Source organism: Pseudopodoces humilis, chromosome 2 (assembly GCF_049639895.1).
Source record: "Pseudopodoces humilis isolate 2021_Gansu_Grassland_sample_001 chromosome 2, ASM4963989v1, whole genome shotgun sequence".
In the NCBI taxonomy this organism is placed as follows: Eukaryota; Metazoa; Chordata; class Aves; order Passeriformes; family Paridae; genus Pseudopodoces; species Pseudopodoces humilis.
The window spans coordinates 29,805,313-29,819,536 of NC_142201.1; the positions used below are offsets into that span (position 1 = coordinate 29,805,313).

The window sequence follows — 14,224 nt, forward strand, 5'->3', positions numbered from 1 at the left end:
ACAGAGCTGGATGCACACACCCAGCTTTCTCATAGTGAGTCATCTCACCTAAGTTAAATTACTCCTGGCAACAAGGCAAATCAAATATCCACCTGGGCATATTTGGGAAAGCAGCTGATAGAACAGCCACAAGGAGGAGGCAAGAGAGGCTGAGCTGAACCCTGGGAAAGTAGGACCTGGCCAAAACAGGTATAGGACAGCAGAGCCATTCAAAGAACTCCCTTTCATTTCACCATCTGCAGCCACAGTCCTGCAGATGATTCCATCTATGTACAGGTCCCTGACTGTGGGACCTGGCTGGATTCAGTACCTGGAGAACTGCCAGCTTAACCATGGCTTGCCCTGCTTGTGTAACACCTGGCTTTCCCTCTGCATGTGAAATTGATGTAGAACACTGCCCTGCAGGTTTGGGGAGTCCATATTGTGAAAAGATTTGGGGGAAAAAAATTAAAAAATCAGAATGGTAACTTATCCAGATCAGGGCAGCCTGCCATGAACCTAATGCAACTACTCATGGCCTGGCTAAGCAGCAGACTTCAGACTTGCACCATGAAGAGATATCTTTATTGCTAGTGGTGCACTTAGATTTCACACAAAAAACTCCAGAGTGACTGTCCACTGATGGCAAATCATCTGCCCCCATCTATGGCCCAGGGTTACTCCCCCTCCTGGCACGGCTGCAGTGTGGGATGAGTCAGGGATGCTCTCACAGAAGTATGCAGGACAGTAACTCATACAAGCCTCAGCACTGTTTACAGGACCACTGCCTCTCATTTCTCCCATGATAGCTGACAGAAAGACCCTTCTCACACTGATGAAAAGTGAGCATTGATCTGACACCAACTATTGACAGGCTGCAAAATATTGATGTGCATTTAGCAACAGTGCCCCAAGCCTTAGCAAATGAGAGTTCATACTCTCCAGTTATTTTTTCCCATTATATTACCCTTTCTGCAATGTATATTAATCGGCTGTTTTGGTTTGCTATTTAGCAGCCAGCTTCCTTTTAAGCTAAAGCTCATTCCCTCAACTGTGTTTCCACAGCTCCTGCTCTGCCAAAAGGTTAAACAGACCTCGTTATCTGTTTCCTGCAGAGACCTAATTTCTACAAAAGGCCTTGAGCACGGCAATATGATTGGCAGGAAAAATAATAACGTTACATAAAGCTGTTTTCACACCTAGCCAAAGAGTGAGAAGCATAGATACCATTTGAAATGATGCTCTGTGGGTCTCATCAGCTGGGCAGGATATTCAGCCTCTTCTGGTTTGTGAGGATTCCCACATCTGCCCCTTTCAGCATGGCATGCTCCAGTGACATCCTCCAACATTTCAGCAGATTAAGCAGTTAAGGATAAAAGATGGAGATCAAAATGTCTCCATTTCTCCCGAATTGCTGTTCCAAAATACAGCTACCTATGAAACTGCAAGGCAGCCCCTGCTATACCCCTGACAGTAGGGAGCAGGTACTCTCCCCCTTCTTCTGCATAAATCACCCAGGCAGACCAGGCCCACTTCTTTTCCAGGAAAGACAAAACTACTACCTGGGGTGGCAGTTATCATTCCCAGGCACAGGATATCTGGCTCCCCACAGCTAAGCAGCCTGGGACAACCTACATGCAGCCCTGGTTCTCTTCCGAACCTCAGTCCTCTCAGTGGTCCAAGAGCTCACAAACCCCATTAGACCACATAAAAAAGGGGAAGGCAGGTATGGTTTTAAAACCCTGCTGGAAGAAGAGACTGCAAAGGAAACAGTCTGAAGTCCCACCTCTCCTTTTTATTCACCCCTAGCTCCTCTAGTTTCCTCCAAAAGGAATGCAGTCCATGTGATCACAGGTCACTCAAAAGCACAATTCAATGTGAACAAGCAAAAGAAGCAAAATATGCAGTGTAGGCTTCTACGGGGAGGAAGAGTTTTTTTTCCTAGACAGTATGAAGTTGTAGGTGAACACAGTGAAGCATCAAATCTGATAGCATTTGGGATAGTCCCATGTCATGAGAAGAGTGCTGCTATGTAATAATAATCAGGATTTATCAGTTTCTGTTGTGCTGCATTTGACTCACTTGCTCAAGATTAGTATTTTAGCTATTCTGCCAAAAAACACATAGGAGAAAAGAAAGGAGACAAGTGAGACTCAAATCATTATTCACATCTCAAAGAGGAAGATCTCCATCAGGATCTTACAACCTCGCCTGAAGGAACAGTTAGTTGTTTGGACTACACACTGATTTGTCTCAGAGTGCAGGAATCATGTTTGAAAGTCACTACAAACTGATAAAAAAAATTTTGAAAATATCAGTGCTTATTGGGTATTGCATTCTGTACCATCCACCCGCAGAATCCATCAGCAATATAACAAAATGTCATTGGGGCAGCCTCATTAGAAAAAGCTCTTGGAGATCATTAGCCTGAGTGTAGACCAACTGAAAGTGTAGGTAGGCATTAAATCCAACCCAAAATAATCAAGCAGCTTCAAGTGTCAGCAGATCTATAATCAAGGTGGTATTTAAGTTTATGCTCTTCTATGGCTTCACTTATTACTGTAGCTGGAAAATGGAAGTCTTTGATATAGCAAGATGTCAGATCCTCAAACATCATCCTCCCGGCCATTTGGCACTGGCACTACTGTAGGAATGTCTGACTTCTGTGTGAAGATATCAGCAGTTTCACACTTAAGAACCACCATCTTGAATTTTATTCTGCAATTAGCAGGCAAGATGGTGCAGGAAGCTCAGCCCTTGTGAAAGGCAAAATAGCGCTGCTAACTCAAAAGTGGAATTCTGGACTCAGCAGGTCCCAGGAGAGGCTGGCCATCCTCCAGACCTCTCTCAAGATGCCTGGAATCCCATCTTATAGCCTCATGTTGTCCCTCTGGTGCCAGCACATCTCTGCAGAGGACCACATACCACCTTCAGAAGCACCCACATTGTGGGTACCCTCCCCCAGCTCTCTGAGAAGTCCAGGCTGTCAGAGGTCTGAGCACAGGGGGCTGAGAGATGGCCCATTTAAGTGCCATAAGTAATTATTTAAGAACAGCCATTTAGATCCAATTTGTACAATTTAAGTTTGTTAATAACAGTGCACTTAAGACCACTTCATATTTCAATTTTTTGAAAAAAGTAGCAGTTTACTACTAAAATAATAACAAGAGACCTGTTTCTACTCATGTCTATATTTTAAAACTTTTGAGTAAGATTTACTCAGGCTTCACTATACAAAATGTCTTTCAGCATCTTAAGTGAAGCTGCACTTTTTAAAAAACAGAAATGTTTTTAGTTTCTAGAGGTTTCTAGAATGAATGTCTTGAAAGGCTACCCTTCTGGGGCTGAGCAAGGCCTTGAGGAGTGTCTCCAGTGCTTGAGGTGGGAACACTAGCTGCAAGTGCACTGCACCAATGCGGATGCAGTCGCAGGAATTAGTCATCCTCTGAGTCACTCTCCCCTCTGGCTGGGACACACGATCTGATTGAGGACATGAGCTGGTCCTGGATCTGCTTCCTGGGGTTCTCTTCGAGATCTGTCTTGATGGCACCCGACTCAGAAATCTTCCACTCCAATTCTGTGCAGAGCAAAACAAGAGTCATGAATGTAGGGGAGCAAACTGGAGAAAGCCCACCCTTGGCTCCCCCAAGTGACTTCCCTCATCATGCTATCACCACACCAGGGCCCTCCTCCCCTTCTTCCATATTCCAAGCTCCTGCCCCATTTACCACACCAGCTCCAGCCAAGCCCTCCTTTCCCAGTCCCTAGTGCTGGCACAGGTCTCAGCCCAGAGCACAAAGGTCAGGGTACTGCTCTGCACCCACCAGTGACATCCCCAGTGCCACTCTGCTCACCTTGCAACCAAGAGTGCAAAAGAGGTGATGGATACAGAGCAGCAGCTTTAGAGGCAACTCTCCCAGTCAAAGTGAATTCTACCTCCTTCTAACCACATAAGGGCACAAGAGATGTTTGCACATCTATTGCCAGTGAAGGAATACTGCTCATACATTACAGCTGTTCCCATCATATACTGAATTCATCACAATCAGAAGAGGGAGGGAATAAATTTAATAAAGAGAGAAAAATTGTGAAAATTTAATTTACACATCTAAATTACAGGTGTTTTCCAAGGATGTACCTTGTAAACAGAATTCAACCCTTTGCCTCTAAATCACATGCTAAATATTAGCTCCTTAAGACAGTAAAGAGAGACTTCACCACTAACAGTAGGCCCAAATTGGACTGGATTGCTTCCCAGAAGTGATAAAGACAATAAAATACATTCAGTTTAAACTACTTTCTCCTACTCCTGCTGACAATCCTATCATCAAATCTAATTTCTTTCAGATGTTACAGAATAATGAACACAACCTCACACCCTCTTTAATCTCCAGTGGAAGGCACCTGAGCTTAGGGGAGAAGGAAGGAAGACATAAAAGAGAAGTGCAGAAATTTCAGTACCCAGCTTTCTGTGATGACTGAATTAAGCTGACACTGTCAGGGACAGCAGATAAACATATGCCATCATCTTAAAAATGAAAGTAGGAGCCCTACAATCCAGTAAGCAAGTGCAGAGATTATCATGTCACTGCAGGCAAGGGCAGTCATTCATGTTCAAGATACCCTAAGAACATGGATGGGCACAGCCTACCCTTTAACATATCCAGCAAAATTTGTTTCACCAAACACAGGACATAAATACTTGCAACACACAAGACAAATATTTGTATGTTGGCCCACCACTGCTTTAACAAGACAGCTATGTGGCTGAGCCATAGGGGTGAAAAAAAAAAATCCAGTATAATTTTGAGTACCTCCCTTCTCCTCCTAAGCCTCATTTCTCTTATTCCCAGCAGAACAGTTCTGCTTTTCCTTTGGAAGAGCAGAGGTGCAGATACTCACCATCCCTTGTCAGGTTCATGCCACCAAACACCAAAGGCCCAATAAACTGAGCTCTGATGTCTCCCTCCAGGTACACAAATATTGTGGGCAGGTTCTTATCAGGGTAATTGGGAATGCAGGTGGTAGAGATCGCTTTGATGAATTTCACCTCTCTGAACTTCTTTGCAAGCCCACTCAGATGTTGATTTATTAAGGCACAGAGAGGAATTCTGCAATAAAGAAGAATAGCAACAGACACACATAAGGAGAAAACAAAAGACCATCCAAAAAGTTAACAGCTCCAGAAGAAAGGTCAGAAATATCAGATTGATGACTTTCTGGAACAACAAAAGTACCAAAAGCAATTTCTGAATACTTTTGTTGTCCAGTATTCCAGCATTCAAAGGAGATCAGCACCACTGGAGATTTTGGTGTGTCGTGGGTTTTTTGTCTTAATATACTAGCAATGCAACCTTCCCGTCTACCCTCTTTATAGTCAGGGGAACTGGTTTATGTATTTAAGATATTTAGAAATTGCACGAGCAAGGGCAAAATAAAAAACAAAGCTGCTCCTGGAAGAAGGTATGCAAATGACGATGAACACCTGTCAGGCAATTAGAGACAAATAACAACAGCAAGTATTTGTAACCCTTCCAAAAAAAATCTAGCAACGTAACAGACCTTTTTGAAAGTTTTTCTGTCATGGTGACAGGACTGGAAACCTTGCTCACTCTGTTTGTATACCACTAGAAACCAAGCTAAATACACACTGATCCTTCCTATTCACAGCTCCTTGTATTTAATCCAGAATAATCTCCAAAGTTTGGGTATTTCAGTGGCAGCAGCTACCTCTATGGAAGCTGTGTGGAACACATCTTGCTGTGTTATATAGATGTATAAAAAAGCCACTTCATGGTAGCATAATTCCAGAATGAAGTTCAGCTGTCTTGACTCAACAGTATTGAAATTACTAAGTTATTTTTATTTCCTGGAACTCAAGAATCAGTCCTTAGTTCCACAACAACTACACATTTACTTTGGTGCATTTTCAGGTATTGACAGTGCAAAATTTAATGGTTAAAAATAAATTCTTACCCTTGCTTGTAGAGGTGTAAGACTACCCATATACCTTTTCCAGCTTTTGTAACCTCTTGAACATAGTCTTTTCCCGAAATCTCCAAAACTTCCCCGAATTTATTCTTCATTTGAGCTGCCTTCATTTCTGCTAACCTTTGCTGCCTGAATAACCAGGAATGAAAAAGATATCTTGTGAATAGATGCATTTTTTTGACAGAACATCACTTGAAGGAACTGGTTGAAACCTAGACTTCAGAGACAAATTACAAACTTCTTATAACCCCAGAGCAATAAAAGCAAAATGACACAGTAGATGCTCTTGTATTTGCATCATAAGCTAAAACCATCAACATGCAAAAAAATACAACTACATTTCAGGAAATTATTTTTTTCCTCATTTCTGACCTCACTGAACATTTCTTCTGCAGATAATACACTACCAAACTAAATGGCAAAAGCCATGAGAGAAGTTACAAGATAGAGGGAAACCAACACTAATTATGCAAATCTGCAGCACCTTAATCTCATTCACACAGAAACTAGGAAATACCGGAGGTGATTTTCAAAGCCCTCAGGATCTCCAGCCATACACTCAGCAGGTGCATATTATCTCTGCAAAGCTAGGTTGTAGATAAAGCATACTGAATTCAAACACTGTTATCCTTCTAAAGACACTTAGAAGCTCCACAAGAGACCAGAAACACAACCCCCTTTTTCGATCATCCTAAAAACATCCTTTCTCTTCAACAATACCTAAAAGCATATAAAAGAAAAACCCTCCAATTATCATTAAAGCCAAATTCTGCAAGCTGCTCTGACCTGTACATTTCAATAGCTCTCTCATCTTCCTCATTAAATTCATCTTCATTCTCTTCGAGCTCTTCCAGAGTCATGTCCTCATAAGTTTTCACTAGAATGGAAGAAACATGAAATCAGCAAAAACCTCAGGATTAAAACTCATCAACTTTTATCAGTCCAACAGAATTTATTTACTCTAAAGACAGATTAATAGGAAGTATGGGGTGGATTTTTCTAAATATTGTCTTAGAATAATAGAATGGCTTGGGTTGAAAGGGACTTTGAAGATAATCCAGTTCAAATCCTTTCTGCCAAGGGTAGAGACGCCTTCCACTAGACCAGGTTGCTCAAAGGCTCATGAAGCCTGGCCTTGAAAACTTCCAGCAATGGGACATCCACTACTTCTCTGGGAAACCTGTTTCAGTGCTTTACAACCCTCACAGCAAAGAACTTCTTCTTAATATCTAATCTAAGCCTATTTTCCCTCACTTTAAAGCCATTCCCCTATCACTACACGGTCTTGTAAAGTTGGAATTGCCCTTAGGAGTTGGGACTTCATTGATCCTCGTGGATCCCTCCCAACTCAGGATATTCTATGGTTCTATTCTGATTCTAAAAAAACCCTCCCCAGCTCTTTTGTCAGTCCTTTTGGCACTGTAAGGTGCTACAGTTCTTCCCCCAAGACTTCTCTTCTCCAGGCTGAGCAGCCCCAGTTTTCCCAACCTGTCATTATTATTCCTACTGGATTTTTATGAAGTGCTATGTGCTTTAGATATACAGATGGAAAGAATATGATGGAAAAGGCCTCTGAGCTGAAGGCTGTCTAGACTAGCACCCAACTACCTGCACAAGATTTCAAGTTTAGCAGCTGCAGCACAGACATGCACCTGGTAGACTCCCTTTGCACTGTTCTTGTTTCAGTTTTCAAACATTTACTTCCATAAAAATACAGAGTTGACACAAAGAACAAAGCTTTCCTGTGCTGGAATAATCCATGCGTTCAGGAACGTATTTGTTTGATACCATTAACAGCTGATCACCCTGCGCAGATGAAGCTTTGGTATCCTTACAGACCTGGAAAATGACACGCTGCTTTACAGGCATATTAATAATAATAATAAACATTGCTGCTGGCCATTTCTTTGAGAAAGCTTCCCCCAGGAGCCATTCCAAGGCTTGTTCTGCTGCTGCCTGAGTTGGCTGGTCACTCACCCAGAGATTTCTGAAGGATGGCAAACTGCTCCTCTTCCTTTGCCCGTTCCTGCTCCTCCAGGTTTTCCTTTGGAGGAAGGATACCTTTCTTACGCAGAATATCATTCCACTCAGTGTCTTTATTTGGATCCTAGAACAGAACAATAAATGGATGATATTTCTTCAAGGTGAACTTTACCAGTTCCAGAACTTAACACAGCTCCTAAACTGTAACCGGATGGATGGTGCCAGAAAGTAACAGTGCAAATCCTCCTGATGCTGAGGCTTCTTTCCAGCCCCAGACCTGCAGTACCCTTAAGACTGACTTTGTTTTATTCCATCCCACTCACAGCACATACAAGAGGTCTTTGCTGGGTACCAAAGTTCAAAGCATTGTAACCACTGCTGCATCTCTCACAAAGTGCAACAAAAGCAGAGGGTATTAGCTGGGTATAGGGAAGCATGCTAGCCGGAGGGCTTCCTTATAGACCCTCAGCAGGAGAGGCCACCAAATCAATGATCATTGCATCAGGAAGCACTAGTGACAAGACATGCACAGGCACAAACCTCACAGACCTAGCTCTCAGTACATGGGAAGTCTCCTTGTTAGATTCAAATCAGAGTGACTATGTAGGCACTTGCAGAAAAGCAAGCCATCTTTATCAGCCAAGCACACTGCTAAGGATTCAGATCTAAATCTATAGCTAGACTATTCCTGAGATTTTACTGTAAAACAGTTGCAATAATCCTGCAAAACAAAATCCTGCGTACTGTTGAAAAACTCAGTATAAGATTTTCCTATTTAGCAGGCAATTTTATTTTTTAAAATACAAGAAATCTCAGTGACAAGCACCCACAGGCTGGTTGTGCTTCCTTGCTATCTTGGCCTAGGTGCACTTTGGAAACTGAACAGACCTACTGCTTTGCAATAGCTGTTATGAGTACACCTCACACTAGGTCTGTTCACAGCCACGTACCGTATCTCTTCTCCGACTAAACCCCAGTACTCTTGGACTATCGGGGACAGGAAGGGAGGGGTAGGGGACAGAAGGGGAGAATAAAACTACGAAAATAAAGAAAAATAACTATGTAGCTCAGCAAACACAACACCAGATTTATTTTTTTCCCCGTCTCTGACCGCGTTCACCTTTCCCCCGACCCCGCATTTACTATCATTTACTAACACACCAATGCACTTCCTGAAACGCCCACCCACCCACTACAGCAGTGAAAACATGTACCGTAGTTGCACAAAAAAAGCATCAAACTACCACGAACCCAGCCACGGAGCTGCCGAACAACACCTCCGTCCAGCGGGAGCGGCACGAACCCGGGCCGCTCCGGGCGCCCGGCCGGGGAGGGCGGCCCGTGCCTGCCGGCGCGGCCTCAGCCCGGGCCGCGGCCACAGCCCCCAGCCCGGCCGGGCTGGCCCCGCAGCCCCGCCCGCCCACGGCGGGCTGCGGGGACACGGGGGCACGGCGGCTGCTCACCTGCATGGTGCCGGCGGGGCCGGGGCCGAGCCCGGGCAGCAGCGCTGGGCAAGGCCGGGCAGGGCCGGTCCCGGCGTGCGCGGCGCGGCCGGAGGAGGCGGCGCTCCCGGCGGGGCGGGCGCGGCGCCACCAGCGCTGCCCGCACCGCCTAATAAGGATGGGCCCGGCACGGGCGGTGGGACGGGATCGCGGCACGGCTTGGGCTGAAAGGCACCCTAAAGATCGTAAATCCCCCTGCCGTGGGCGGGGACACCTTCAGCAAAGCAGGTTGCTCCAAGCCCTATCCAAGCTGACACAGAATAACCATGCTTGAGCAGGGAGGTTCGACAGATCACTCGCTGTGGTCTCTTCCAGTCTTTTTCTGTGATTCCCTGTAACTTTTCTATCCACTTCACTGAGTCTTTTTTTATCTCTCAACATTTCATACCCTGCTTTATTTCCCCACTGGTTTATCTTTATTTTCTTTCCCTGATCTGTTAAAAATAAAATAATATAATATAAAATAAAATAAGTAATCAAGCCCGTATTATCTATTCTTATTAGGCGTAATAAGCTGTACTTGTAGTATTGTTATGATTGGATCACAGCCAACTGATATTTCCAGAAATTTGTCTCTTGATAGTCAGTTTTATTTCAGTTTTGAGTCTGTGTTAAAGTATCACTCAGAAAACACTGAGAAGTGTGTTGAATGCAGTGACCCAGATCTGTTTGGGATCACATCCCATTCCGTACAAACGGGCACCTAGGCCTGCCCTTCTGAAGAATGGGCAGATCTTTTCAGCTTGCTTCTCAAAGACACATAGCAGAGGGGAGAGACCTGTTCCTGCCTCCCTTCACCTCCTTTCACACTCTATCCCAATGGACAGCATGCTCCCCGAGATCTCAGTCTCCATAAAGGAACCCTAAAGAACCTGCCAGCGTGCCTTAAGAGTGTGTTTGGGCATGTGGAGGAAGGACTCAGCTCTGAAAAGGGCCTGAAATGAAAATTTAGAAGCCCCACTTCCATATGTTATAAGATCATGGGTAGCCCATGTTATAAATGAAATTATAATTTTGACACTAGGTCCTTTGAATTAATAACAGTTTAATTAACAATGAATACAATTTAATGAATTGAATAGTAATTTGGTACAAAAGAATACAATTTAATAAAAGAATACAGTTTAGTAAAAAAAAAAATACAATTTATAGATATAATTTGCCAGTAATTAGTGATGATTAAAGCATAAGCAAAACAGACCGGGGTATGGGGAGGGCTTGTTACCCTACCTCATGTACAAAACCGACTGGGGTACGGAGGGGGTTCCCCACACTGCCTCACGTACAAAACAAAGCATTTCAAGCTAAGCTTATATACTATATGTTATACATATTCATTAATGTTTCCCATAAGTTTCCTCCTCTTTCCGATTTTTTTTTACTTTATGTCACTTTTCTTCACAGTGCATGACTCACTTGTTGTTAGGGGGTCTGCAGTCTTCTTTTGGTGGTCTTTGGACGAAGGCTTACACTCATCCTCGCTGTCCTCTGGATAACCTCACAGGTTTGTGCGAGCGTACTAAGCATTGTGTTATGTAAGTCTACTAATTAGTCTTACATTTAATGAATTTTAGGCCCTATGCCTAAAGTAATTCTAATTTTGTCCATCTCAAGGCCGTTTTCATCTTGGGACATCATTTATCTTCCAAACTACATCCTATACCTCAGTTTTAACATGTAACATCTGCAGAGGGGTACATCTGCTTTGTAACGCTGATTCTTTTGATTGCTTCTAATAATAACTTTCCAAATAGTTACAATTTAGTTAGCACGCATCAATTCCATTTATTGCACCCATTAACAGCCAGTTATTCTGAAGCAGGTTGGCCACTTTCCCTGTGCTAAGTCTGGGTTACTGAAGGGAAGGCACAGCCACCTTTTCTGCCTCTGAATTAGAAGAAATGGACAGCTGTGCTTTGAGAGGGCATCAGTCCTTATAGTGGGCATTTGAACGTGCAGAGGGTACCCCATACTGGTTGTTCAATGCCCTGGAGTGGCAGGAAGCTCAGCCTCACTCAGCTTAGACTAAATGCTCATCCTTGTAGGAAAAGTGTGTGAGTGCCACAAATACAGGTGCTGTGAGGCTCTGACCCACAGTTGATGTCTGGCAGGCAGAACCAAAGGCTGAACTGTCCATGACAGTTTTGTTGTCTGAGTATTTTGCCAGAGCTTGGCATTCCAGGAGTACCCTCTGGTTTAAATAGTCAGCTTCTATGGCTGAAATATTGTGCACACCCATGGATCCTGTATGTTGCTGGTTGGAAACTACTTTGAATGCCAGAAAACAAACGCAGAAAGGGTATGAGCAGGAGCACTCATTTCTTTAAAAAGTGCTCAAAAATATTCCTTTGCCTGAGGTGAGATTTTTGCCCAAGTGAACTAACAGTAACCAGCCAAGCACCCTCAGCATCAGAACCACAGTAAACCCTGAGCACCATCTAGGACAGTTAGTTAGCAGAAGAGGGGGCAGAAGCCTAAATCTTAGGAGCAGCCCCATCACATCACTTGGTGGGGCTCAGACACAATGTGAACCAAGCATTACTCTCTGCCCAGGACACATTGAAAGCAAAACACAGTTTCCCCCTCCCACCTAACTAAAAATATATTTACAAAGCCCATTTTCCCTATATACCTTTTTTTAATCAAGCTTCAGCAGGAAGGAGAGGACTGTTTTTACACATAGTGTACAGACAGAAATACTCCAGCCAGAATGGGTGAGAACTGGCAGTGTCATAATGAGACTGAAGTGTCTCACTATGAGCTCAGCCCTTGGAGGCAGCCTGCCTTCTTCCCCCACACCCCAGCAAATTTCCTTCTGAGCAGCTGTAATGTATTTCCTCATTTTGCCCCAAATCGGGAATTAGATGAAGGTGAAGGAAACACTGTGTGTGTAAATTACTCATTAATTACCCAGGTGACCCACTGATGAGGAGAAAAAGTTGCTAATAAAAAGGCTCTGGGCGTAGGGTAGAGATAGCAGTGTTACATGGTTTTCCTGTGGTTGATAGCAGGTTGCAGTAAGGTGTAGACTAGGATAAAATAAGAATTTTTTGAAGGTACTGTGGTGTATTTTTGATTTATAACATATTGTGGAAGATTTGGGGTTGTGGGCTTCGTGTTATTTTTAAAGTTATTAAGTTACTGTGTATCTATTCTGTAGAATGACTGTACTGTGAGTAATTTAGAAATAGTATTGTTTGGTAATAGGGCTAAAGAGGTATGAGGGCTTGGTTTGTTTGGATTTTATTAGAGGCTGGGGTTTTTAAGTTTTTACTTTTTTTCATCTTCTTCTTAAAGCTTATTCTAATTTTTCTTGAATAGTTAAACCTCTCTGTAAAAACCCTACACGCTAATGTAGTGATGGGTGTTCTTGTATGTTGAAAATAGTTGTGCTGGAAGTTAACTGTCCTATTTACTTATAGACTAGAAACATTATTTAAATTAATAGTTTTGCTACTCCAATTGTAAGAGTATTCTATCTGGGCTGTATTCCCTTCATCATGAGGAAGTAGATGGTAACTTGTATTCTTCAGCCTGCATTGTGCTGTCCAGATCAATTAATCCCTTTCCTAGTGTAGAAGATCTCCAATAGTATTCTCATAGAAGCCAGAGAATACCACTTGGGGAATTAATTTATGCTCTGTATGAGAATGTCCTGGAGTATTTTGGGTATAAATACAATACATACATATATATAAACAAGCTGTGGGCTGCAAGAATTTTTCCAGTTTTAGAGCTAAAATGGAGGAAAGTTGTAACTTGACAGTAGAAGCTGTAATGCAGATTCTTATTTAAAGAAGAGATAGGCCTCAAGTTAGCTTTGAGGTAACAGTTGTGGTGTTTAAGAAAAATCTGGCTGAAGAAGACTTGCTGTACCTTAGTCCCAAATACATTCCAAGTAGCAAGGGAAAGCCTCTCTTCTTTTTAGCCCTTTGTATCTAACTTCAGTAACCCTTGACAGGTTTTGCAATGAGATCCTTCTTCTAAAAGGCAGTCTGTAAAAGGGCAATAATAGTTAAAATTTTAGCTCTTCTCTTGATGACCTGTGGTGTGTGGTAAGCTCTTTTCTCAAGAAAAGAATGCGCTTTCTCCTTGATATGGAGCAGCAGAACTGACCTTGCTGTTACCTCCTCTTGCTATCCATTAGCTGTAGCCCAAGTACTTTGAAGACCTCCAGTCCTCTATCTCCTTGCCTGTCAGAATGTCTGGACATGGAAAGAAAAAAGTAGTGGCTGGCAACCCTAGAAGTGCATCAAAGAAAAGCAAATCAGCCAAGGCAGGTCTGCAGTTCCCCGTGGGCCGTATCTACAGACTGCTCCGAAGAGGGAAGTATGCTCATAGGATTGGTTCTGGTGCTGCCATCTACCTGGCTGCAGTGATGGAGTACATGGCAGCAGAGGTCCTGGAGCTGGCAGGGAATGCTGCACGTGAAAACAAGAAGACTCGGATCCTGCCCAGGCACATTCAGCTGGCTGTGAGAAACGATGATGAGCTGAACAAGTTCTTTGCCTGTGTGACCATTCCTCAAGGCGGGGTTATGCCTAATATCCTTTCTCAGCTCCTTCCGAAGAAAACCAGTAGAAATGTTTCTTCTTCTCAAGAATATGGTGGTGGTAGCCAGTGAAACTTGCTTTTCCTGGTCTGCTCTGCACACTTATGGATGATAGGACTCAGCACCGCTAGTATGTGTGTGTTTACTTCTTTGTCAAGTATTTTGCTTGCTAATTTTAAGGCATTTTTAAAGCATGTAATAAAGTTTCTAGAATGCA

At 43.3% G+C, this 14,224-nt stretch overlaps 1 protein-coding gene and 1 long non-coding RNA gene across 2 annotated transcripts; one reads left to right on the plus strand and one right to left on the minus strand.

Annotated features, from left to right (window-relative positions):
- Window positions 1-3,154: 3,154 nt before the first annotated feature.
- PDCL3 (phosducin like 3) lies at window positions 3,155-9,524 on the minus strand. The gene is made up of 6 exons (XM_005516537.3): window positions 9,417-9,524; window positions 7,948-8,077; window positions 6,757-6,847; window positions 5,956-6,099; window positions 4,882-5,090; window positions 3,155-3,556 (listed from the first exon to the last, which is right to left on the minus strand). Exons 1-6 carry the CDS (start codon window positions 9,420-9,422, stop codon window positions 3,414-3,416), a joined length of 723 nt encoding a protein of 240 aa, XP_005516594.1. The 5' UTR covers window positions 9,423-9,524; the 3' UTR covers window positions 3,155-3,413.
- A 2,879-nt stretch (window positions 9,525-12,403) lies between these two features.
- Window positions 12,404-14,224, plus strand: LOC102108732 (uncharacterized). The gene is made up of 2 exons (XR_015771855.1): window positions 12,404-12,511; window positions 13,603-14,224. It is a non-coding gene; the product is annotated as an uncharacterized LOC102108732 (long non-coding RNA).

What these genes read in the sequence shown, in the direction of transcription:
- PDCL3 (XM_005516537.3), bottom strand. An exon ending in AGAGCTATTGAAATGTACAG is followed by an intron (nt 6,100 to 6,756) that starts GTCAGAGCAGCT and finishes CTGGTTATTCAG; the next exon opens with GCAGCAAAGGTTAGCAGAAA. An exon ending in TTACACCTCTACAAGCAAGG is followed by an intron (nt 5,091 to 5,955) that starts GTAAGAATTTAT and finishes TCTTTATTGCAG; the next exon opens with AATTCCTCTCTGTGCCTTAA.